The sequence below is a fragment of the Alosa sapidissima genome, chromosome 10 (genome assembly GCF_018492685.1).
Source record: "Alosa sapidissima isolate fAloSap1 chromosome 10, fAloSap1.pri, whole genome shotgun sequence".
NCBI classification, from domain to species: Eukaryota; Metazoa; Chordata; class Actinopteri; order Clupeiformes; family Clupeidae; genus Alosa; species Alosa sapidissima.
The window spans coordinates 18074542-18100375 of NC_055966.1; the positions used below are offsets into that span (position 1 = coordinate 18074542).

Consider the following 25834-nt stretch of genomic DNA (forward strand, 5'->3'; position numbering starts at 1 on the left):
TCACATATAGGACCTTTAAGGCTGATGGGTTTGAGGAAAGTGTCAGTTTGATTGATGAACTTCATGAAAACCTTCAGCTGAATTAAAAGCAACCTGGTCTGGTCTCATTAGCAAAATGTTCCTCTGGGAACATTTTCGCAGACCCAGCCAAATGTACCACCAGGTACGTTTCTGAGCTGAACTGGCAAGGTGCCAATGAGAGATGTTTAGACATTGTTTACCACATTTAGGTATGGTCGAACTAGATCTTACATGAGCTCAGATTTAGTATTCTTAGTATTCAACGTTTTTAGTTTTAGTAATTATTTCTCACTAAGTTTTACATAAGGGCACAAAGCCTTAACTTAGTTGTTAATACAGGAATACTGCATCTATAAGTTAGCTCAATTTTAGCTCAACTGTCAACACTCTTGACTTTGGCTCCAAGATGATGCTGCTGCACATGCGTGTGTTATGTTGAATTGTGCAGCTTGGCCCTGCACACGGCCGGACTCGAACCTGCGAACAGCAGCACCATGGGACACCACCATGCTTGTCCTTCTTTACGCTTCTCTCATCCTTTCAAAGGAACTCTGGATGTCATTCATAGTGACCATTGGGTCCTTGGTTACTGTACCTATCTGACCAAGGCCCTTCGTCACAGATTACTCAGTTTGGCTGAGCGGCCAGATCTAGGAAGACTGTTGGTTGTTCTAAATGTTTCCTTTTGAGAATAATGGAGGCTACTGTGCTCTAGGGCACTTTCAATGCTGCAGAAATTTTCTTGTATCCTTCCCCAAATCTGTCTCTTCACACAACCCTGTCTCGCAGGTCTACGGACAATTCTCTCAACCTCGTGGCTTGGTTTTCACTTTGACATACACCATCAACTGTGAGACCTTATATAAAGAGATGTGTGCCTTTCCTAATAATGTCCAGTGAATTAAATTAGGCACAGGTGGACTCCAATCAAGTTGTAGTGCTGTGGATACTTTCCGTATGCATTCACAGAGCATGATTTTTTTTAAATCAGGAAATGTTTGGCAGTACACTGGCAGTAGAGCAGCGAATGTTTATTCATGGAAAGAGTTTTTTTTTTCAGCCCACATAATAACAGTTTTTTCAGCACAACAGGTAAGCAATGAAAGACATTTTATCTTGCGTTGTTGTGAGCTGCTGGAAGAGGTGTAAAGGCCTCTAGGTCTGACGGGGTTTGGCTTTGTGACTGAGTGCATTTGTCTTTTTCTTTCTTCGCCTCATAGAAAGCTGACCTGGCCGTGGCCCCCCTCACCATCACCTACCTGCGGGAGAAGGTTGTGGATTTCTCCAAGCCCTTCCTCAACATGGGCATCAGCATTCTGTACCGCAAGCCCAACAACACCAACAACGGCTTCTTCTCCTTCCTCAACCCCATGACGCCCGACATCTGGGTCTACATCCTGCTGGCCTACCTGGGCGTCAGCTGCGTCTTATTTGTCATCGCCAGGTGAGACGGGCAGCCAGGGACAACAGGCAAAGTGAAATCATTTTAAGATCTTAGGCGCCAGATAAAACACCAGACACATGTGCATACCTTCAGACATAGACACACACACGCACACGCACACACACACGCACACACGCACACAAACACAGACACACACACAAACACACACACACACACACACAAACACACACACACACACACACACACACACACAATTTTAAACTTTCAGTTCTTTCAGTTTACTTTCTTATAAATGTTAAAGCGTTTACCTTAAAAAAGAAGAAATGAAAAGAAAAAGGGTTTGCAAGCGCCTTCGCTCTACCTCCCCCCAGGTAGTTATTGTTTTAAAATGTATGAAGCCCCTAAAACCACCGAGTGGTTCTTGAGTGAGAGCTCTGAGGGAATGAGTCTTTGGTTGGATTCTGTCGGAGGAGAGGACACAGCTGTAGGCTACTCATCAGCTCAGGAACGCTCCCCCCTCTCTCTCGTCTTTTCAGCACCCACTGAAAAGACACAAGTGAGAAATCAGATCACGCCGGCAGCCAGGCCCCATCAACCATAGCAGAGGTAATTTCGGAGACTGCTGTCACAAAGAAAGGGCCTTTTACAGCAGGTGATAACGGCGCCCTAAATTTGTAAAACTGCCTATTTGCGAGCATATTCAGCACATAAATATCGTCTGTGAGTATACAGATACACCAAACTTCACGAGTCCAGTAAAGCAGATTTTACAAGCCAAGGGCAAAGGTTTTATAAGAATTAGGATCCCATACCTCTCTCCCTCACTCTGTCTCAACCTGCATTTCACTTGCTCACTCACTCCATCTCTCCTCTCTCCCTCTCTCTTGATTTTGCTTGTTTACTCGCATGCATTTAGAGTGTCCATGTGTCAGGTGCACTAAACAGTCAGTCAGTCTTCAGAGTGATTGTTTGTCTTACATATGCCATCAGTCTTTGACTTGTCTACATGCTGTTGACTGTATTGAGACATAACCTTTAGTCGCTTGTGTAGAGGTCGCTGTGTTGTTTTTCACTGAGCAATCACAATAGAACGGTAAAAGAAATATGTGTTTTGCCAGACTCAAGGCTCATATTTTATCTCCGACAACCCCTCTTGTCATGTCCATGACTGCAGGTCACTGACACGCAGAATCAGCTTGTGCCTTGGCGCGCATGGATGAGAGGAATAAATCATAACTGTCTGAGTGCTAAATGTGATGAAACTGCTCTTGTCTCCTGCATGAGCTTGTTCTATCAGTGTTCTCCAAATCTAAGGTGCCTGTTCTGCAGGATGTAACTGAAAGGTGCTGGGTATGATTCATAGCAATGCTTCAATAAACTGCCCATAGCCTGGAAAATATACATTAGAAATTAGACAAAGAGAAGAATAGAGAGACCATACAGATTCAAATTGAAGATTCCAATACCTCGCTACATGGATACACTGTTATGCTCCAGCAGGTGTGTAATAATGGGCAGTTCTCTCTCTCTCTCTCTCTCTCTCTCTCTCTCTCTCTCTCTCTCTCTCTCTCTCTCTCTCTCTCTCTCTCTCTTTCTTTCTCTCTCTCTTCCTCTTTTTCTTCCCCTCTCTATTCTTATCTCCTCTAATACCAACACTCTGGCGAAGTTTCAATTTTCAGAAAGCTACTGCTTCAGGTGTCTGACCATGAAGACAGACAGAATTGACAAGCAGTCTCTCTCTCTCTCTCTCTCTCTCTCTCTCTCTCTTTTCTCTCTCTCTCTCTCTCTCTCTCTCTCTCTCTCTCTCTCTCTCTCTCTCCTTTCTCAATTTTTAATTACTCTCCTGGTCTTTTTTTGTGTGAAATATTGGCTTTCTTGTTGACAGTTAAATCTCACCAATGACAAGGCGATTGGAAATCAACGTCATGTTAAGAGACCTGCAGTGCTTTCCACTACAAGTATTTCAGAAAGTTTGTTTTATTTATTATTGGATTTATGCTTCTTTCAACAGCTAAGGGAGAACCAAAGTCATCAAACTTCAATATTCTGATAAGCTTTGGCGGGAGGTGTGGAATGCATGTCTTATAGGGGCATTTTACCTTTTTTTTCCAACCAAAGGCCTTTTTTCAAAGAAAGATATATCTAGATATGAGGGATCCAAAGCATTTCTTCTTTTTCTTCTGGAAGCTAAACACTCTGAATAAATTAGGATAATCTGATCATGTTCGGGAAATTATTCAAATTAATTTCAGGGAAAGGAAGGCACTGACATTTAGCATGTTTTATCTTCCCATCTGCCTGCAAAAGTGGCTGGCTTTTTTTCCACACCAAAAAAGAGAGGAAGAGAGAAAAAGAGAGAGAGAAAGAGAGAGAGAGAGAGAGAGAGAGATTTATAAAGCACACACTGTTTGAAAAGATGTTTAAAGAACTACCCGAGGTTTTTCTCGAGTCTGTGTAGGCTTTTTAAAAACATGTTTAAAGAAGCCATTTTTGCCTCCCATTTTGCCATATTTGGCATTTTAATGTGCTGCCCTGAATTCAGCTTATGCATTTCTGCATAGTGCTATAGCTTAACCATTCCGCAAGAATCAGACAACCAGAGTCCCTACAAATTAAATCAGTGTTTTATTCAAGTGTTCTCCCCAAAAACATTCATATCTCTCATATGTTCTGCCAGGCACAGATGGCCATTCATTTGCATTATGTTCATTTGCTCCTTCCTTTAATCCAGTGGAAACATACTGAGTGAACGCTCCCCATCGCAGGGTCCAGTTCATTTGGTTTCTATTGTCTCCCAGCCATGCGGTTGTGAGGTATTAAGAGGCCGTGGCTGGAGAGGCACAAGTTTAAGTATCTCCATCAAGAGCTCAACAGGAAGGCGCCACGCCGCTGAGCAACATCCCCGTCCAAATGTTTGGGCTTCATTATAGCGAGCAGCAGCAGTTCTCTTTCGCCATGCTCTGTTTCGTGTTCACCACACTGGCGGACGCCGAAAAAAAGCACAGTGATTTTGTGGTGAAAATGTAACGTTTGTGTAATGTCATTGTCCAATGGCTAGGCGCTTTAAGGAACATGGCATTGAGAGAAATCCACAGACCAGGCAAATGCTTTGCAATGCTTGAAGCTGGGCTCTGTAAAAGCGCCTTGAGACATATTCATGTATCATGGTGCTATATAAATAAATCTCCATACAACTGAGTGGACAAAACATAATTTTGATTGATTGACACTCACTGTGGTGACGCTGTGTACTGTGCATATTCACTAATTAGTTACAAAATGTTTTTATCTAAGTATATGTAATTACAAGAGACCCTTAGAGGGATATATTTAGACTGGTTTCTCTATGGGTCGTACACTGTTTACAAAATAGCATGCAAATGTAAGAATATATGTTGCATCTGTTGTCTTTTACAGTGTGTGGAGGTGGTGGGGATAGCAGAGTGATTACTAGAGTTGAATAGTCCCTAGAGTGGGGTTCTGCCATGATGTCCCCAGTCATGGAATGCCTCTTGATCAGTTAGAAATTATTTGATTGTTTTGGCAGGAATTAAGTACAGTAAAATATAAGTTCACTATACAGTATAAGAAATCTTAACGACCTTAGATTTTCAATGTAGAAATATAAATCCATGATGGTGTACCTACTCTACGTAGTGTAACATGATCTAAAATTAACTAATTAGCTACCGTGTGCTATTCCAGTATTGGCGGGTGCCATATTCTGGCCCTGTTGTGCTTACTGCGCTGCGTCTGTGTCTTGTGGTCAGGTTCAGTCCATACGAGTGGTACGATGCCCACCCCTGCAACCCTGGGTCTGACGTGGTGGAGAACAACTTCACCCTACTCAACAGCTTCTGGTTCGGTGTCGGCTCCCTCATGCAGCAAGGTATGGAGCAGATATGGATTTTCTCTACCTCCTCTGTTCTCTCTCTCTCTTATTTCTCTCTTCCCCCCTCCCTCTGTGTTTAAAAAAAAAACGTGTTCTGTGCCGTCTTGAAAACCCATTTGCTGACAGCTACAGGCTTTCTCATTCTTCGCCTGCTTTTTTTAAACCACCGACCATTCTTTCTGACTTTCTTCTACAAAACCTGTCTGTCATGAACAAGTGAAAGTAAGTCTTCCATGACAAAAGATGATATTGTCATTGTGGCGGTGAGGGTGTGTGTCAGACACCTGTCACCCTCGCGCTGGGTGGGAGAGGAGACAAGGCGGCGGCCCGGCAGTGGGCATTTTTTTGTTTCCTCATAAACTGTGGCTAGGATAGCCTACGCTAGGGACCTTGCTTTCATGTCACGGCCAAGAGGTGGTGGCGTGGATCAAAGCGGAGTGACAGAGGAGAGTGACTCTTTACCCGTATGGGCAGAGACTGGGGTTGAAGTTTGGAGATACTCGTCCCCTTTCATGTGCAGACTGAACTTCAGAAGCACCGCCACCACCGCTGCCATTTAAAAAAAGCATCTTGATTCGAACGAAACGACACAGCCATCATCTTAGTCCGACTCAAATCCATTTTAAATCCATCAATCTTGTTGCAGTGATCTGTGGAAATGTGATTTGATGTATTAATCAAGGGTGAATGTAATTGAAAATAATGAGGACATCTTCATTAAACACTGCTGTCGCATGCTGTGTGATCACATGATAAAATTAAGGCTGACCCTGACTCTGCTAATGAACATAAGCAGTATAGAGATCCTTAACCATGCATACGACTTAAAGGCACTCTCTGCTTTTACATTGCAGCATCATTATCTACCGTCTATCTAACATGCCTGGCAATCTTCCAGTTTTAAATTTGATCTGAAAGATAGATTGGGGTAATGGCTTTCTCTTGCTTCTCAAATCTATTAGTTTAAGTAATCCATACTCTAGGATGCATTTTTAATCTAATGGCTCCAAATATAGGGTAAGGATGTTATAAAAAACATACGAGACTTCCCTATAATCCAACAAACAAAAGATGACTTTACATAAAAGATAGTAAAACTCTACACTATGACAAATAGAGAGAGAGAGGGAGGGAGAAATAGAGAGACAGAGAGAGAAAGATAGAGGTCAATGTACTGAAAAGCTTAACCAGTGTAAGAAGACAAATGTGCCTGGTGCTGTTTCCGTGGGGGATATTTGCCTGAGAGGATGGAAAATGTGATGTGCTATTCATTAGGCATAAGATTGCTGCAGCTCCCACAACCAAGCCCCCACCTCCCAGATCATTTCCACAACCAAGCCCCCACCTCCCAGATCATTTCCAGCTCAACAGTGAGTTCGAAGGGAAAATCCTACCGCTTGACTGTGTCAGAGAATGAGACAGTGGATGGATGAGACCAAGAAAGACGGGGAGGGGAGGATAGACTGAGAGAGAGAGGCCCAAGGCACATGACAAAGAGGACTTTGCTGGTTTATGTGTACACATTGTGTGATACATCGCCTCAGTGTTTTATTGCAATGTCACACAGATACTAGTGTTACAGTGGTGAACACATCTACTGGGAAGCACACCTGACAATATATACACAGGGAGGATTTACCTTCTGCCCTTGTGTGTCCAGTTAATAGACTGCATTCAATGGTCAATACGTCATTTAACCTCCAATATACAAAAGACTGTAGATGACCACAATATGTATTATTGCGTGTTATTTTTTTTTTGTGTGATTTGGTTTTATTTATTTGGTTTTGTAGCGTATACCTCTAGGCACAAGTAACCACATGGTTAATACATGTAATCTCTATGGTTAAGGCATGCCATCTCCATCATGGTTGCATGCCTGCCTTTAAGACCAATTCAAACTGACATCACCCCACAGATAGAACTTGTGTAACGTTCACTGCTGGACTACATGTTTTCAACACTCCCCCCACCATGTCAACTTTAAACAGCGTGGAAGCGCTTATGATGTTTGCACACGGGCTAGCCTTCTGCTCTCTCACTAAACCAGCTGCCCCAGGCCAAGAGCGATGGAGACGGAGTTATATTAAAATGCTAATGATCGTACATCAGGACGGTATGTTGCTGGGGCACTTCATGTTTAATCATTCGACTTGTCGTAGCAGATTTTTGTCATAGATATCGCTTACAGGGCTGAGGTATGAGATGTGAAGGGATCTGCATTTCTCTACAATTCATTTCTGCTCTATAATGTGGGTTTTATGTAACCACATAACGGTACTGCTTTGACCTGTTTATAATTAAACTGATTAATTTTGGCATTATCATACGTGACAAACATTGTAGTAAAAACCTTATCTGCTGATTATTTGTAGCACACCGCTTTCACTGTCTTCAGTACTGTACATGCAGTGATGAACTGCAGGAACACTGTCATGTTTGTACAACATTGTTTTTTCTTAAGGGGTGCTTGTTGAAAATGAGTTTTGCCGGATTATATATTAAAAAAAAAAACATGATTATGCATCATTGCAGCAGAAGCTCTGACTATCTGGCATTTCCCGCAGCCTGTTCTTGCTGTTGTCCTGCAGGTGTGCCACCACAGCCGAGCGTTATCAGTGTCGTCTTTGTCCTCCTCATTCCATATTCAGCTGCTCGGCGCCGTCCTGCTGGGCTTCCGTGCGGTGTTTTTCTGCCGAATGGATTAAAAACAGACTTTATGCCACACTATTTAAAAGAGATTAATAAGACACTGTGGCCCCTGGCATCGTGTTTTTCAGCTGTGCTTATTGTATTACGTTGTCTTTGTTTTTTTTTTTTATCTCTCTCCCTCTCTTTTGTTTTGCTATCCACGAGGAGAGAATGTTAAACGCAGGTAATCATTCTCAGGGGGAGATGGCTTGCCGAGACTCCAGTGATGCCTCTCTCCGCTCGTGGGGAAGAGAACATGACAGCGAAAAGCAGGGCAGTGCATTTAATAGCACTCAGCAGTAAATCCGCAGAGAATAACTCACAGGCAGGGGCCCATTTGCAACTTTGCCTCGTGCACCGGCCTCCTAATGCCGACAGCCAGATGTTTGGAGTCAGCATAACAAACTGCGACTCGGATGTTTCATTGTTAACAGCAGTCACATTTAAAATGTGCTCACCTCCAATCTCCTCTGTGATGGGTGCGTAGTGTGTGTGTTTGTGTGTGTGTGTGTGTGTGTGTGTGTGTGTGTGTGTGTGTGTGTGTGTGTGTGCGTGCGTGCGTGTGTGCGTGTGTGTGTGTGTGTGTGTGTGCGTGTTAGTTGTGTAAAGATTAATCGATACGTATCGGTATCCGTTTTTAACGTGTAAGATACGGCTACATCGATACGTGAAGCCCTGTATCGTATTAAAACTGAAATGAACCGGTTGTTATATCGATTTACTTGTTACGAATCGGTTCACAACCTTTTCTGCTCGTTCAGACTCTCATTTACGTTCCAAGCAGCGCGTTCATCCCACTTCCGGGTTTTGAAACTATACGTGGCACAGAATTGTGGGTAATGCAGTTTGTTTTTGGCTACATTCATTGCCCAAAGTTGTCAAATGACCTCATTACCCATACATCTACTGCAACTTAAGCACGTGACAACTCACACTCGGTCGTTTGTTTTACAGTTTTTACTCTTTTGTTTTTCAAAATCCAGCGCGAAATTAAACACTTATAGCATTCCTAAACAGCAACGATAGTCTGTAGAGTATAGCCTTATGTTTGATGAAGGGATTTCCTTAATGTTAAATAATAATTTGGACCTTGCTGCTAAAACTATGCACAAATTATTAGCCAATTAATTTGTTCATATTCACTCAGACTTGTGGCATTAGGCTATAGGTTTCTGCATTAGGTCTACTGTTGGAACAAAATAAGCCCACATAGTTCATTGATATGTAGGCCTATTTTATTCTAGGCTATATGAGAAAAGGCCAAGAGTGTCTTAACCCTCATAGGGTGTTCGTTTTTTTGTTACACAGGAGGTGCTGCTGGGTCTAGTGGACCCATGGCATTTTAGGCCTTTTAATTCAACATAATCAAACTTTTGTTTTTTAAATACTCACTAGATGGTTACTTCATCCCAATTGCAAGTAATATAAACAACACATATGTTAAATGTGTTGCCTTTACCTTTGTGAAATCACAATTATGAATAGAAGTGCCACTCGTTTTTGTTTATTTTTGTATTAAAATATAACAAAATAAGGAAATGCATCATAAAACAGGCATAACTGGAAAATAATCAACAATTGTACAAGTTTTATTTATTTGAATTTCATTAGAAATGGAACATACTCAATAACATCTGTCTGAACAACACATTGAAGCCATTGAACACAGCAATTTTATACCAGACTATACCACACATGAGGGGCAGAGTCTCACTGTGTGTGTATTGCATATGTATTTTTTGATTGGGGATGTCATGAAAAGGTAAAAAAAAGAATTGATGTCTTGTGCATGAGTGACTGCCAAGCGTGTAGGTCCTGGTAGCATCCGAATCACATTGGCAGCCATGCAGTGGGGTTCATTTCTTGAGCAGGAAGACCATTCAATTCTACCATTTTTTGACATCCATATGTTGTCATTTGCAAGATGCTGACAGTCTAATCCAATGTCTGGCTGCTCAATGGCTGGTTCTATGGCTGCCTGCTCAACGGCTGGTCCTGCGGCTTGCTGCTCATCGGCTGGTCCTGGGGCTGGCTGCTGACGGGCTGGTCATGAGGTTCGCTTGTGTTTCGGAGCTGGCTGATAGGCTGGTCCTATGGCTGGCTGCTCACGATCTGGTCCTTAGGCCTGCTTGCGTTTTGAAGCTGACTGACAAGCTGGTCCTGTGGCTTGCTGCTTATTGGCCGCTCCTGGGGTTGGCTGCTGGTGGGCTGGTCCTGAGGTTCACTTGCATTTCGATGTAGGCTGACGGGGTGGTCCTACAGCTAGCTGCTCACGGGTTGGTCCTGGGGCTGGCTGCTTGCGGGCTGGTCCTGGCTGCTCACAGGATGGTCCTGGGGCTAGCTGCTCACGGGTTGGTCCTGGGGCTGGCTGCTTGCGGGCTGGTCCCGGCTGCTCACAGGCTGGTCCTGGCTGATTGCGGGCTGGTCCTGGCTGCTCACAGGCTGGTCCTGGCTGATTGCGGGCTGGTCCTGGGGCTGGCTGCTTGCGGGCTGGTCCTGGCTGCTCACAGGCTGGTCCTGACTGATTGCGGGCTGGTCCTGCCTGCTCACGGAATGGTCCTGGAGCAGGCTGCTCGCAGGCTTGTCCTGGCTGCTGAAGGGTTAGTCCTGAGACTCTTTTACATTTCGGAGCTGGCTGATTATTATCCTCCTCTTCAAACTCAGTGTCGGACTCTGAATTTTCAGAAATGTTATCCTCATTTCTTTGAAACTATTTTCTCTGCACCACCATCAAAACCCTCTGACACACAAACACACAGGACCTGATTTCCACACTTTAACTAGTTCCGGGTCCAGTGGACCCGAACATCCTGTGTGTAATATAAATGTGAAGGGGGGGTATGCAGGGGGGGTTCATTGAAAATGTTTTCTGATTTATGTTCCTCATAGAAAATGAGCCAAGGCCAATGAATCTTAGTTTAAAAAAATAATTATTTGTATCATTTTAATGAAGCTAAAAACTGAAAACGGGTCCCACAGACCCGAACAGCTTATAAGGGTTAAGCACTGTTTTATTTTATTTCGGTATTGTCTTACCTCAACAAGGCTACAGCTGCATGAAAACAATCAGATATAACTCTATAAAATCTATAAAGTCTATAAAAAATGTTATGTTGTATTTGGCTGCTGTGTTTGACTGAAATGTAGACTATTCTTTTTTCATTTCAATACAGTATATGAAACAAACCTCAGTTTAGATAATCATATTAACACATTTTTTTGCCTAATTGACAACCATGACCATGATAACTGATAATATAAAATTAATTTGCACCTTGAGTAAATGATAAAAAAATCTTTCAGAATGCTTTCCATTCTTGAACTGCATCAAATTGCATCGAATCGCATTGCATCAAATCGTACTGAATCGTTTTTTTATGAACATGTATCTTTTCTTGTATCGAATCGTGCCCATGTATAGATGTGAATCATATCGTCTTTTACATGAGAAATTCACACCCCTAGTGCGTGTGTGTGGGTATGTGTGTGTGTGCATGTGTGTGTGTGTGTGTGTGTGTGTGTGCGCGCATGTGTGTGTGTGTGTATGTATTAATTACAAAGTTATTTAGATACGATGTATACCCAGGCGATGCAGTGTATTCTATTATTGAGAGGAAGGGGAGAGGTGGAAAGGAAGAGGATGGGGGAGAGGGGGGGGGGGAATAGAGGGGGGGGAATAGAGGGGGGGGGGGGGAGAGAAAGCAAGACAAGGAAAGAGAATAAGGCTAGAGAGCTAGGGAAGAAGAGAAAGCAAGATCAAGAAAGATCAAAAGAGAAAGAGACAGAATGAGAGAGAGAGCAGGGATAATGAAAGAGAGAGGAAAATAAAGAAAAGTGCAGAAAGAAAGAAGATGGTAATGGGGATTTGGAGAGCTGCATTTATTTAATTCATTATCTCTAATCTGGGTAATGCCTCATTTTTATGTAGTTTCCCGAGACTGACTATGTCTGTCCACTGTCGGCTCTCCAACACCCCTTTCTGTGTTGTTTACTTTTCATTTGTGTCCTTGTGTTCCATTTGGTGCTGTATCCATTTGCTCTTGTGGTAGCTTTAAATCGAGTCACATCTCTGCTTTGTTCCCAAATGCCAATTTGGAAAGTCCAACAGTAGAACTAGAAACATCACTGACATTACTACCAAACATGCCAATTGTCAACACCTTGTAATTTTGACAAATAGCTTTTTTTATTTCCATGAACATATGTTTCCTTAAAAATGATTCATGCTTATGAGGTGATTAAGAAGGCATACATAGGAATATAATGTTTTATGGCGCATATGGACATTATATATAGACACATATGAAGGGTTTTACACCTCACAGGGCCTGTTTTCAGAAGTATCATTTTTGTAGTGTTTTTGGAATTACCTGAGACACATATGATAACACTGATGTTGTTTCCATATGAGATGAGATTCCATATAGGGGGGTACACACTTCTTTGATGTGCAAAGCTAAGCCTTGAAACAAGCCTCATGGTTTTAAATCGATTAATCACATTCCGTTTTAGGGATTTTCTTATATTTACATGTGGTTATTTACTAATTCAGCTTCTTGTGGTTAATTTCATTTCTAAGTTTTCTGCATTTATTACACCTTCATAACCTCACAGAGGTTTGGAGACTTAGTGTTCAGTCAGCATGCATGCTGCTAAAACATATAAAGTAACTCAGCAAATCCGTTTGTAGAATTTTTTCTTCTAAAGAAATGGAAATAAATCACAATTCTCAAACTGTATGCGGTACACGTCTAAGTCGTAAGCACTCCATGTTAACTGTGTTAGAAGTGCAATTCCCTGGGCGTAAGTGACTGTCTTGAGACATTTTTTTTTCAGTCGTTGGACGTTTCTTACTAGAGGGCATCTTGACCTCACTGCATACCACCATTTCAGGAGTCATTCCAGCCCCCACCCCCCCCCACCCCCCACACACACACACACACACACACACACACACACACCTTCTCTGCTTTCCCTCCCTCTGTGTTTTTACCACCATGCCCGTTTTTAGCTATTACAGCCCGCTTAAAATTCTATTTGTTCCCAAAAAAGGTGCTGTCTGGCCAGCTCCTTAGTCCTCTCTTACTGGCTTTTTTAGCATTCTGTTGGCATGAACTGGCTAGGGAGACTAGGCTAGCATCCATCACTTTTATGAGAGAGTCCTGGATACCGCTCGCTCTCCTGAATTATGCTCTCTCTTTTATGCTGTGCTGATTAGCTGTTTTAAACCCACGGGGTGTGTTGTGGTTAGCATTTGGCCTTTTCTTCCCGCGTTCATAAAGCCTCTTTATCAAACCCCTGAATTTTACCACTCTCGTATTAGTTTATTGTATGTGGTGACCTTGACCTCTGAGGTCTGTGTGGGAAAAACAATTTTAATATGGCTCAATGGATGCTTCTGATGTAAGCATACTTGGAGGAGCTTATTTAGATAATTGTTTCTCCTTAAAATAACGGGTAATGCTTTATAAAAAGGTGTGTTAACAAACCATTTACAAAATGACTAGTTAACTATTTAGTATTGTAGTAAATTAAAATAGTAATTTTAATAAAATTACAAGCCACTTAAAACATATTGTAAATGCTTAATAACTGATTCCCAAGTTATTAATAAATGGTTAGTTATTTTTCCATCATATAACACTAGTAGATTACTTACAAATATGAGTCACTTATAAAAACTGCATCCAATGTTTAATTCATGCATGACTTATATGTTTATTAATGGACTTTAAAATTGAATCTAGCATCATCTAACCCAATCTTTTGCCCTTCTCTGTAAAGGCTCAGAGCTGATGCCCAAAGCCCTGTCTACAAGGATCATTGGTGGCATCTGGTGGTTCTTCACCCTCATCATTATCTCCTCATACACGGCCAACCTGGCTGCCTTCCTCACCGTGGAGCGCATGGACTCGCCTGTAGACTCGGCCGACGACCTGGCCAAGCAGACCAAGATCGAGTACGGCGTGGTGCGGGATGGAGCCACCATGACTTTCTTTAAGGTGGGCCAATTTGATGTCTCAGTGGCTCACCTGAGCTTTTCAGTACCCCTCATGTCCCCCTAAAACCAAATGTACAAAAAGCTGGGAATTATGGATTCAAACTGTCTTGTTGTTTATTATGTATTCCAATTGCAGAGAACTTTTCAAAAAGGCCTTTCTCTCGACTCCCTGCACGTTTCAGAAACCTATACTGTGCCGCAAACAGAGTCACTCCCCCACACACTGTCTCATATCTAGTTAGATCTTAATTCCCAAAAGCGAAGTCTCCTGCACCGCAGTTTCTCCACTTCTGTGGGCCGTTTGAAGTATGCCATCTTAATGAATTTCTATTCCAAACTTTGAGCTTTTACCCGAAGGTTTTTTTTTTTCCGTACATTATTTTATTATTTTAAGTTTTCTCTCTGATACACTGTAGCTATACAACAAAAAAGTACATATTTCTCACTTTACAATTTTTAATTGTCATGGCAACAGAATTTCTGTCAACAACAAGGCAAGAATGATATTCATTGAGGGTGGTTCTGGCAAGCCATTGATGCTTTAGTCAGATCCTGCATTGCGTATGTTGAAACAACTGATCTTAAAGAACATTGGATCGAGCGACTTAATGTTCTTATCCTATCAACAATAAGGACAACATATTTTCCATGGTGCCATGCTTTTGAGGGGCAGCCGTGGCCTACTGGTTAGCGCTTCGGACTTGAAACCGGAGGGTTGCCGGTTCGAACCCTGACCGGTAGGCACAGCTGAAGTGCCCTTGAGCAAGGCACCTAACCCCTCACTGCTCCCCGAGCACAGCTGTTGTTGCAGGCAGCTCACTGCGCCGGGATTAGTGTGTGCTTCACCTCACTGTGTGTTTCACTAATTCACGGATTGGGACAAATGCAGAGACCAAATTTCTCTCACAGGATCAAAAGAGTATATAAACTTATACTTACATACATTTCCGTGCCTGTCACCTAGACTTACATGCAACAATTCACAACGTTCTCAAGTATATTAAACAACTTTATCATATGTTTATGCCAGTATATGTTTTATTGTAGCTGTAACATACAAAATATCCTGCTGCAAAAACCTTTTACGTGATTTGCCCACACTGGCTCAGTTTCCCAAAGTAAACACAAGTGGTTTTAAGAAAAATGGTGTCAGTTGTAAAATAAGATGCTCGATCCAGTGTTCTCTAAAAGTCAGTGACAATGCTTTCAACGTGATTTGTAGGGGGCAGAGCACTACCGGTACAATTATCACAGTTTGCTGGTGCTCAATCCAACTGGCATTCTGCTCCTTGAGAGCTAATTGTAATGTGATGCTGCATTTTGCATTGCATGTTATCATTCCCAAAGAGCAACTATTGTCATCTGTATGCATTTGAAATCATTGCATATTGTTTGTCTGATCCAGTGACTGTCCTGGATTTACTTCATTTGATTTCTCATTCTTCATGTGTGATTGCAGCACTAAAGATGATGAGATTATATAGGCAGGTGTCAGTAATTACTGCAGAGCTTTTAGAGCCCTTCATCTGAAGTACCTCCCACTCCTCTGCACCGACAGAGAGAGAGAGAGAGAGAGAGTGTGTGTGTGTGTGTGTGTGTGTGTGTGTGTGTGTGTGTGAGAGAGAGAGAGAGAGAGAGAGAGAGAGAGCACTTGCAAGTTGGACTGGAACTTATTGACACAGGTGGCGTGGAACTGATTTTGTTGTCGCAGTTCACACAGATTCCGAGGGGCAATTTCCCAAGCTCAACCTGAGAGAGAAAGAGAGAGGGGGGAGGTTAATTTACTGTGTTCTGATTCCAAATGTGAGAGGCCGTCAGGCTTAGTGTTTCTAGCTCGTCTGTCACCTCAGATTCTGAGGAGAGAACCAAGCTGGTAATTATCTAAGATTAGCCATGGCATCTAATGTACCCTCAGCGTACAATAGCATGAAATGTCAGACGGTCCATAACAGTCTGCCATAACAGAGACACACCGTTATTGCCACCATCAACAGTTTTCTCATTAACCCTTCAGCTACAAAGGGTGTTTTTTTTGTTCAGTTCAGAAATGTGTTGGTGCTCGATTTTGATATATAAATAAATATACATAAAAGTCTATGCAAGAAAGGAAACAACTACTGTGGGCTATTTGAAAAGGTGACTGTCAGTTTTGTCTTTCTGTCATTTATTCATTCTGTCAGAGTGCAAGGCTCAGGCAGATCCTCATCCACTTTCAATTAAGCCACTAGACATGGAGGAAAATAGAATTTAAGTGTCAGAAAGAATAGGAGGTGTTCAAGGTTAAGAGAACAGTGTCAACAGCAAGAGTGTCGACTGAAAATCAACTGGTTTATGGGTGTAACAGAGCAAGCAGACTTGAGAAAAAAAACTGTATTTGAAAAATGCCAGGCTTTCACATTGCAATACATATATCTATTTCTAAGCTTCTATTTGTTGGTGACAACATTTCTGGGTCAGTGACAAGAGCATTGAACTAAACCATGTTTGTTTCACAGTTAAATAACGGATGTGGTGTACCTGCAAAGACTAGCTCTTCTTTGAACAAGGCAAACATAAACTTGTACTGTATTTATCAGAGGAAAGACATTGCAGCACTTTAGAAATAATACCCTGTCACCTTCCATTCCCTTTGACTTAGACCAGCCAGCTTATTTAACATTTAGAAGCTGTCAGCTCTACTGATTCACACTGTATCCTTGTGTGAAGACTGAAGAGGGTCCTTCCGATCCGATCCTCTTCTTGCCAGAGGACAGGAGTGTAATAGAGTCCAGACAGTCCAAAGCTGTGTGGAAGCCTTAAGTCGCCCTTGGTACAGGCAACAGGGTCTCACTGTAATGTAATGTATAATGTGAGTGATGTATGAAATCTTGCCCCCTACACAGAGGTCCAGGGTGTCCACCTTCGAGAAGATGTGGGCGTTCATGAGCAGCCGGCAGAGCACTTCGCTGGTCAAATCCATCGAGGACGGCATCCAGCGGGTCCTGAAGTCCGACTACGCCCTGCTGATGGAGTCCACCACCATAGACTACGTCACCCGCCGGAACTGCAACCTCACCAAAGTGGGAGGCATCATCGACAGCAAAGGCTATGGCATCGGCACGCCCAAGGGTAAGCCGCAAGCATATCAGAAGGGGGTTGGGGGGGGGGGGGGCAGGCGGGGTAATGCGGTCTGATGCCGTGGTATGGATGGCCCACTGAGACCGGGGGGGTTCTGTTGATCATTAATCTTTAATTGCACAACATATGGAGCCCATAATGCATGTAACACTAAGATAGAGCATTGTTGTCATGCGTTTATTGTGCAGAAGATGGTGACTTAATGAGCTCATATTTTGGTGTAGCCATTTGTTTAGGTTAAAGCACCCAGTATTTCTCTGTATACATTATGGCCTTTTCTCCTTTCTGTTGGTATCGCAGAAACCAAATCAATGCTAACTAGATTTTATGTGGACCTTGTGTCCTCTCTTGTTCTCTCTCTCTCATTCTCTCTCTTTCTCTCTCTCTCGATTTTCCCCAAAAGGCTCGCCGTACCGTGACAAAGTGAGCATCGCCATCTTGAGTATCATGGAGGATGGGCGTCTGCACATGCTGAAGGAGAAGTGGTGGAACGGGGACCACTGTCAACAGGAGACCCGCTACGAGGCCGGGCCCATGAGCATCCAGAACCTGGGCGGCATCTTCATCGTGCTGGCCTCGGGCCTGGTGCTGTCCGTCTTCGTGGCCATCGGCGAGTTCGTCTACAAGCTAAGGAAGACAGCGGAGAGGGAGCAGGTGAGTGGCACGCATCCCGAGGCACGTTTATTCTGAGGCGCGTTCCCGGTTGTATTAGGACACATGCCGAGGTGTGTTCTAGGTTGCAATAGGACGCATGGCGAGGCGTGTTCTAGGTTGCAATAGGACGCATGCCGAGGCGTGTTCTAGGTTGCAATAGGGTGCATGCCGAGGCGTGTTCTAGGTTGCATTAGGATGCAAGTTTCAAGATGCATCCTGCAGACAGTGCTACACTGAACACGAGAGGCAAGCGGAGCATTCACGAAATGCATGTGCTGAATGAAAGAATGAATAGGATATTAGTCTATTTTTGGGAATCGCTGTGGGGCATATGTGTCACTCTCACATATGGTGTAGCCAGGTTCATTGATTAAAGTGGAAGCATCTTGTTCAATGTAGCCTGGCTGTCAGAAGATCCATTCTGGAATAAATTCTGATAAATTCTGAGACACCTTCGGGTGCCCAGTTCAGGGGATTAAAAATATACCCTGAAATGTCTTAGGTTTATTTAAAGATGCGACATCCGCCTACGAAGGACAACAATAACAATATTTACTGACATGAAAAATAGTCTAGGCTTGTTGAACAAATAAGATAAAAGTGTCTGAAATGCACATGTCTGGGGTGTTGCAGATTGTCAACATCTTTATCCTGAAGAGAAATAGTGTTTGTTTGTGTAATATGTCAGGATTTTAACTTCTAAGGGGATAAGGAGCTAGAATGCCACAATCAAAGCGCTACTCACATAACAAAGTCAGCTGGCTGACTCGGAAGCTGCCGATCATTTGACATTTCTCAAGCAGATGTTCCAGAGATACCTTTGCTATTTCGGCAACGAGATATTTATGTAGAACATCAAAAGCCTTGACTGACGCGTCATATCTAAGCCCTGGATTCCAAAAGTGATACCTTACACAGTTATTTGACTTGCGCATCATATTTCATAGTTTTGCCCTTTTTTTCTCCTGGTTTGCATCATTCTCAATCATATTTTCGACATCGCTGAGCACATTAAATGCTAGCAATATGTTTCCAAAAGCGGGTGCCATCAAAATTACTCTGCTCAAGGAAATTATAGCTCAAAAGTCACTTAGGTGCTTTCCCATGACTGTGCACTTTGATATGAAAGAGCGTCATTATTGTCCTTCTGAAAGACTAAGGAGGATGGGAGAGGGGAGGTAGAGGAGCTAAATCACTGCAGAGAGCAGAACAGAGAGACATATAAGACCTAATGAGACCAGTTTTAAAGGCATTAGGTTATTCATACCACAATTCTCTGCATAGACAGATAAATATGGTACAACAAATTGTGTATCATGTTGCAAGAAAAGGGCCCTAATTTGAAGAGGAAGGTCTGGCTTTTACAGGCAAATAAAATATGTACACAAATATATCTGAAGTTAAATGATACTGTGCTCTCTTTCTCTCTTCCACTTTAATGTATCTAAACAGATTCTAAAAAATAGTGGATGATGGCCTATTTAGTAGTTATCTGTATAATGTGAAACTATAGAGATGGACATGGAATACCAGGACACTGATATTAAATGACTGACCTATCGTAACACCTCCATTTATCACCCATTTCGTCCGAAAATTCTAAATTCAAAGAAATCTGGTTTGGTTCTTACCAGAGCTTTTACTGCCTGAAATATCCGTATTTTGTTTACCGCGCTCGGAGGTTAGTGCTGGCCTAGTGGGTCGTCTACTTCCACCCTTTCAATGGCACATGAACGGTTAGACTGAGAATTCTCGTTGCTACCTCAAAATTCCACTGGAGCTCCAAGCGTATTTGTACACACAGCCTTACAAGACTGTTTATAGCTCTACGAGTCACGGTAAAATGTAATTTTTGGTACAGTACATAGTTAATTTAGATACACTTGGTGTGGGTGCTTGCATTTCTTTAGGAATCAGCCGTCTTAGTTTGTATAGAAATGTATAGTAAGTGACACATACACGTAAGAGGACGGAAACACGGGACTGGTGCTAATAGGGGGCGATCCGATATAAATATAAAGTGCTTTTCAAACATGGCAAATGTCATATTTACAGGCACAGGCAGTCATTATCAAAAGGATAAAGTAGCTTTTGAAGTAGAATGTAGCATGATTTCCGTAAGGGATAATGTATAGAATGCCGGTCATTATTAGGAAAGTCCTGACAGGGCGAAACACACCCTGACGCACCATGCTAGCGTTCTACTAGCATTGTGAAGAGCCGTATAATAATAGTTCATTAAATGGCATTATGGTGAAACTGCAATGTTGTAATGTTTGTGGTTCTCTGTCAAGCTTAATATGGCTCTTAATATTCTCAAATAGTTGATTAATCTTATCCAATGGTGTTGTATAGGGTTATATGGTTTCTTGAGACTACATCAATCTTACTATGATTGTATTGATTGTAAAAAACATAACAAATATAATATATTCAATTATGCAATTAAATATCATATTGCAGAATGCCATGGCAACATGGAAATTAATGTATAATAATAAAGATAATTTGCTAATTTGTGTTATGCAGCCTATCAAACAGCTTTTGTGTATGTAGGATGTGATATCTATCTACAGTACATAAAACACTCTTAATGCTGACAGGCAGAGAGAGAGAGAGAGAGAGAGAGAGAGAGATCCCATAAATGTGCAAACCCACAAATCAGTGACACATAAAACACACACACACACACACAGCTGTTGATGTTGATGTTGGTGCGGTGACGGCGTTGTACTTACTACCTCTCTCTTGTGTGGCCTGTGTCCTCCTCCTTCCTGGGGCCTTTTTTTCCCTCAAGAGGTCTTTCTGCAATGCGGTGGTGGACGAGATCAGACTGTCGTTCACCTGCGAGAGGCGCGTGAAGCACAAGCCTCACCAGCCGCTGGCCTCCCTCCCGCTGTCGCCGCCGCCACCGTCGCTGGGGCCGCTCACGGTGAAGACGGACGCGGTGATCAACATGCACACCTACAACGACCGTCGCCTGCCGGGAAAGGACAGCCTGAGCTGCAGCGCCGGGATGACGCCCGTGTTTCCATGACGTGCCTGGGGGACGGGCACCTGCGGCACGTGCCCGGAGCAGCGGCCGGCGACGCCAGGGACTACGGCACGCTGCCGGAGGGCTTCGCCACGTTCACGCTCAGCCGCAGAGACCTACGAAACCACCACCCGACGACCACAATGACGCAGACCATGACGACGGCGATGCACGCCAGCCAGAACGGAGGCAGCGGCGCCGGTGGCGGCACCGCCACCGTCAACCACGCAAGCACCACCGACCACATCCTCAAGCCACTCTACCCCACCCGCGAGAGAGAGGGAGGACGCTCCGTGTCCTTTCTGTGATGGCAGACATTCGGAGGAAACAACTACGGTAAACTTAAAAACAGACAAACCAGACCACAAACACACAAACAAATAACGAAAGAGAAACTGTCTACAACCAATGTCCAATGTTTACGTATGAGGCGACAAACACAACCATTCAGTAATCAATGAAATAGACAGCGCCCTAATGTCAACAAAGTAGTATAAAGTAATATTTTAAGAGACACTTCAACGGATTCACAGAATACGGACTGACGACTAACTGGCTTCTGTAAGCATGGCAATAAATGAACTACAGAGAGACAGAACGGGGGTTAACGTTTTGTTGGGAAATTCAAGAGGCCAAAACACAGCACATTAGATTCTTTCCAATCAGTGTTGTGGGTTTTCAGCTTTGTTTAAAAATACAAGCAGACACTCCTGTGATCCTGTGGTGAAATGATGCAGCCCTGTCCTGGTTGTGGGACGCGGGGAAATAGGTTTTCAAACTGCAGAAAGGGCCGAGATCTCTAGCGCGGCTGTCGAAGGACAGACAGAGAGTCAGATTGGGTGCATATGAGCCAGCTGGGAAAGTGACGTCGCCTAGGCGACGTTCGCTACCGGTCAGCGCTTGGCCCTGTGAGTTTCTCCCGAATTCTCTCCTGCACGACCCGGACAGCTCGGCCAAGGATCTCCGCCAGATGAGAAGACGAATGCACAAAGTGAACAGGGTTGACATCTCCCAAGCAACACAATAAAAAAAACAAGTTAGGGGATTTTTAGAGACTTCTTTCATACCCAGAAATGAGATGTGAGTTGTGTGTGTTTTGCCCCTCACCCCACAACCCCTCCTTGTACTTAAGTCAGGGTCAGAGGTGATTTTGATTGATTTGTGCTTTGCTACATTGTTGGTGTGCAGGCATTTCAAACATTCATACACTGAAGCAACAACAGAGGACATGATAACCACGACCAAGAGAGTGACTCACCGATTGCCAAAGATCTGCCTGTGACATGGTGTCATGAATATAAGCATTGTGAAAGTGCACTGGACAGACATAACACAAGTCTCTCCCTAGTGTCTGCTTATTACATAATGAACATAAAAGACATCCACAGCCATGAACAATATGTGGCTCCCGTTTTATGTTTTGTTTTTATAAGGGTTTGACTTTCAGCTGTACTTAAAAGGTGAAATCAGCCTTGCATATGAATTATCTTTTCACCAGGAAAAATATAGTATGTTTCTAATCTTTTTGGTCCACTGTTAGAGACATTGTGGTAAGTGGCTATTACTGATAAAATATGCTAAGAGGCTATTCACTATTTTTGAAAAAAAAAAAAAACCCACAGTTTTCTTCAGGGGTTTGACTGTCCCAATGTCTATAGGTATATTCATATACATCAGTCGAAAAATCATTTAAAATGCTGATGTAACAGCTCATTTTAAGAATTCCTTATAGAACAGCGTGTTAGCCATGTTTAGTCAGTCTGTCCTGTGGTCGATAAAACACAGTCACCAGTAGCACTACCCCAGCAAGCCCATAGCACTAATGAAGTGAGTTGAGTGGGCAGTCCAGTCCACGCCCCTGTGTGCAGCTCGTGGGACCCCTCTTCACCCTCCAAAGTGCATCAGAGTTTGGGGCCTGGAGACGAAGAGGGTCATTTTCATCAGAAGCCATCACCTTCATGTTCCCATCACTCTCTCTATTCTCTCTCTCTCTCTCTCTCTCTCTCTCTCTCTCTCTCTTGCTCTACTTTTCCTACTTCCTCTCTCTCTGCATCTCTCTTTCTCTCCTGTGTGTGTGTGCGTGTGTGTTTTTGTGTGCGTGTGTGTGTGAGTGTGAGTGTGTGTGTGTGTTCACCTGTTCCTGTACTTGTGTCAAATGTCCGGTAGATGTCCTTGGCGTTTGCACCCCATTTAGCTTATTCATTTTGCAGTGCTGATCTGAGAGGTCCGTGGCAGACTGGCCTGACCGTCTGGTGCTGCCCCCAGCCCGCTGCTTTGTGCCTGGGGAGGCTCTTCAATCTGCCAGAGTGCTGGTTGACAAGGCAAGGCATAACTGCCGGCATCCAGCTTTGAGTGGGGCTTGTCTGTCTCTCTGTCTGTCTGCCTGTCAGCTATCCTTTCCTGGTCCACTCTGCTTTCACATTAGGCTGTTGCCCATTTTGAATTTTAAGTATAATCAAGTACCAAGCATCAAGTGTCCGTAATCATGAGGGATCAAAGACATTAATCAAGCCATGGGAATAAACGTAGGTAGCAGCTGAGAGTATGTGTGTGTCAGCGCGAGACCTGCTACAGGTTCAAACCAAACCTGGGGCTCTGGATACAGTGTGCCTGTAGGGACAAAAAAAAAAAAAACATTTAGGCAAATCTCGACCTCAGCAATATGACGACTAGCGCCGAATGTGATGCGCCTGCAGCCATGTCTTGTATGGGCACTGCATTAGTAAATTAAATGGGAACAAACTTCTGCTTCTGGAAGGTAGAGTGGGTTAGTACCACATCCAGACCAGACTTGGGCCAGCACTGGGCTGACTCCAGGGGTAGAGGCCGCAACCTGAGGGGCATGGTGGAGAGGTGACCAGTGCAGAGAAAAAAAACAGCCAGAGCACTGCATGTTGAGTGTAGTCCCTTCAGCATCAGTGTGTGTGTGTGTGTGTGTGTGTGTAAGAGAGTGTGTGTGTGTGTGTGGAGCGACACATATAATCTGTGTTAAAAGAATCACCTCTCTGTCCAGGTAGCTCTATAGAACAGCATGCCTCTATGAGGTCCACACAGTTAAGAGGAAGTGATTGAAGCATTTGGCTTTTCATTTTGACTACCCCAATTTACCTTCATTGGTGTAGACAAAATAATAACAGATATTTCTTGAACTCATTTGACTCAGTGTTTTTTCAATGGCAAGTGTTATTCAAATCCTAAGTAATTTTAAATCTCTCTGGCAAAGTAGAGGATATATTAGATGGCAGAAAAGTAACTGTATTTTGGTAAATTCAACTTTATAGAGGTATATAATTAACATTATATTATTTTTGGGAGTTTGACATCACCCTCCTTTCCCCATGTCCAACCTCCCATGGTAATTTTAAGAGACAAAATATATGTATAAATGTATGTTAAATGCAATCTGCAGACCATGACATACTGTACTGTATAATGAACTGAATAGGCAAATGGCAATGTTGCTTTCTCTAATGCCTTACCCCTTCTCCAGAAGTGATGGCTTGCAATCACACTGTACAACCAGTTCATGTCTTGTAAGATATATCTAACTCTACTGTAGAGATGGATTCCCTGAGTAGTAGGTTTGGATAGATAAGAAGTGCTTTACAGGATGATTGTGTCTGTGGATTTGTTGTCCTTTTTTCCATAATCAACCTAGTGCATTCGTGCATTGGGTAATCAGATGTTGGATGATTTTCTTATTTGAGATTCACTTTTGGAGGGACAAAAAGAAAGTTTTTTTTGGCTTCCCTTCAGAGAACCTTCTTATAGATTCTACAACCCTTTTAAGTTGTTAGCAGCCACATAAAGCAACTATTGGGGTTTGAAGTATGCAAGCCGTTGCTGCAGAGATGGTTCATCTGAAGCAAAGCCAAAGAACCTTTAAGGGCTCCATGCGGGTCCTTTTAAATATATAGTTCAAGATTATATAATTGTCAACCTCTGGATCAATTATGCTTGCATTCCTCCCTGAAATGAACAAATCTGTTATATTGTGAGTAGAATTGCTGAATTGTTATCAAATGTCAATTTGTATCTACTGTATATTAAATGACAGGAAAAAATATAGAAGATTTAGTTTGGGTAATACAAATCAGTCCTATTTACAAAGCATAAACATCTTTTATAACAATGTGTATACTGTTTTGCTAAATTGTATGAAAGAAATGACAATTAATCTTCTTTTTTCCAAAACTCATTTCCCATTTGATGGTGGTAAAAAGTGGTTAAAAATCAACTGATAGTAGGGTGCATCAATTTATTTAACATGTTTGGCTAGTTGGTTATGATTTCACAGGAATCCACAAACACTTCATACATTTGGTACCGACCAGGGTTTTCTTTGTGGACATGCTGAATTTCTATGAATATAGTTTTTGTAATGTTTTGTATGAGCATTTTGTTTTCCTAGTAGCTGTATGTGTTAAGAGATAACCACTATTATCTAAAAAATAAAAAAAAAATCAATTGAAGTATACGTCAAAAAGGCAACTGAAGGAATATTTTTTTTCTTTTCAACACACTGTGAATAATTCAATTGTACAGGTTACTGTATGGGTTATATGATTTTAAAATTTTAAATAAAAAAAATGTACAGGACTTTCCGTCTGCTGTCATCATCCCAAATCACCCCTTCTTTACTGTGGTGTAGAATGATGACTATACCATTGAGCTTTGAAGGGTCTTATCAGAACTCAGCACAGTTTTGTCATTTGATGCTTCAGAGAGAAACTGCTTTTGAAGAAAATTAATAGACGATTGTCGTTTATTATTTATTTATTATAAGGAAATTATATAATTTAATTTGTTTTCATGCAATATACAAAACACATATGTTTTGTTATTTTTAGTTAGGGAAAATGTTTGCCGTTCACATAGCTAATGCATATGTATTAGTATGCCATAAGGTCTGTATAATTACGCATTTATTATGTCCTTATTTTATTTTTATTTTTTTATTCTTACTGAATTGGTCATGTATTCTTGGTAAATCCTTATTAAGAAACCAGCTGGTCTTGA

The 25834-nt window shown here is 42.5% G+C and overlaps 1 protein-coding gene across 1 annotated transcript in view; it reads left to right on the forward strand.

The window, feature by feature from the left end:
• The window catches only part of LOC121720766 (glutamate receptor ionotropic, kainate 3), a 108179-nt gene extending 85291 nt beyond the window's left edge, over positions 1-22888 (forward strand). The window contains exons 11-16 of the mRNA XM_042107174.1: positions 1242-1465; positions 5197-5315; positions 13794-14011; positions 16893-17118; positions 17531-17781; positions 20581-22888. Of these exons, the coding sequence (XP_041963108.1) occupies positions 1242-1465; positions 5197-5315; positions 13794-14011; positions 16893-17118; positions 17531-17781; positions 20581-21123 (1581 nt within the window). The 3' untranslated portion in view covers positions 21124-22888. The remainder of the gene's footprint in view (positions 1-1241; positions 1466-5196; positions 5316-13793; positions 14012-16892; positions 17119-17530; positions 17782-20580) is intronic.
• The last annotated feature ends 2946 nt before the right edge of the window (positions 22889-25834 follow it).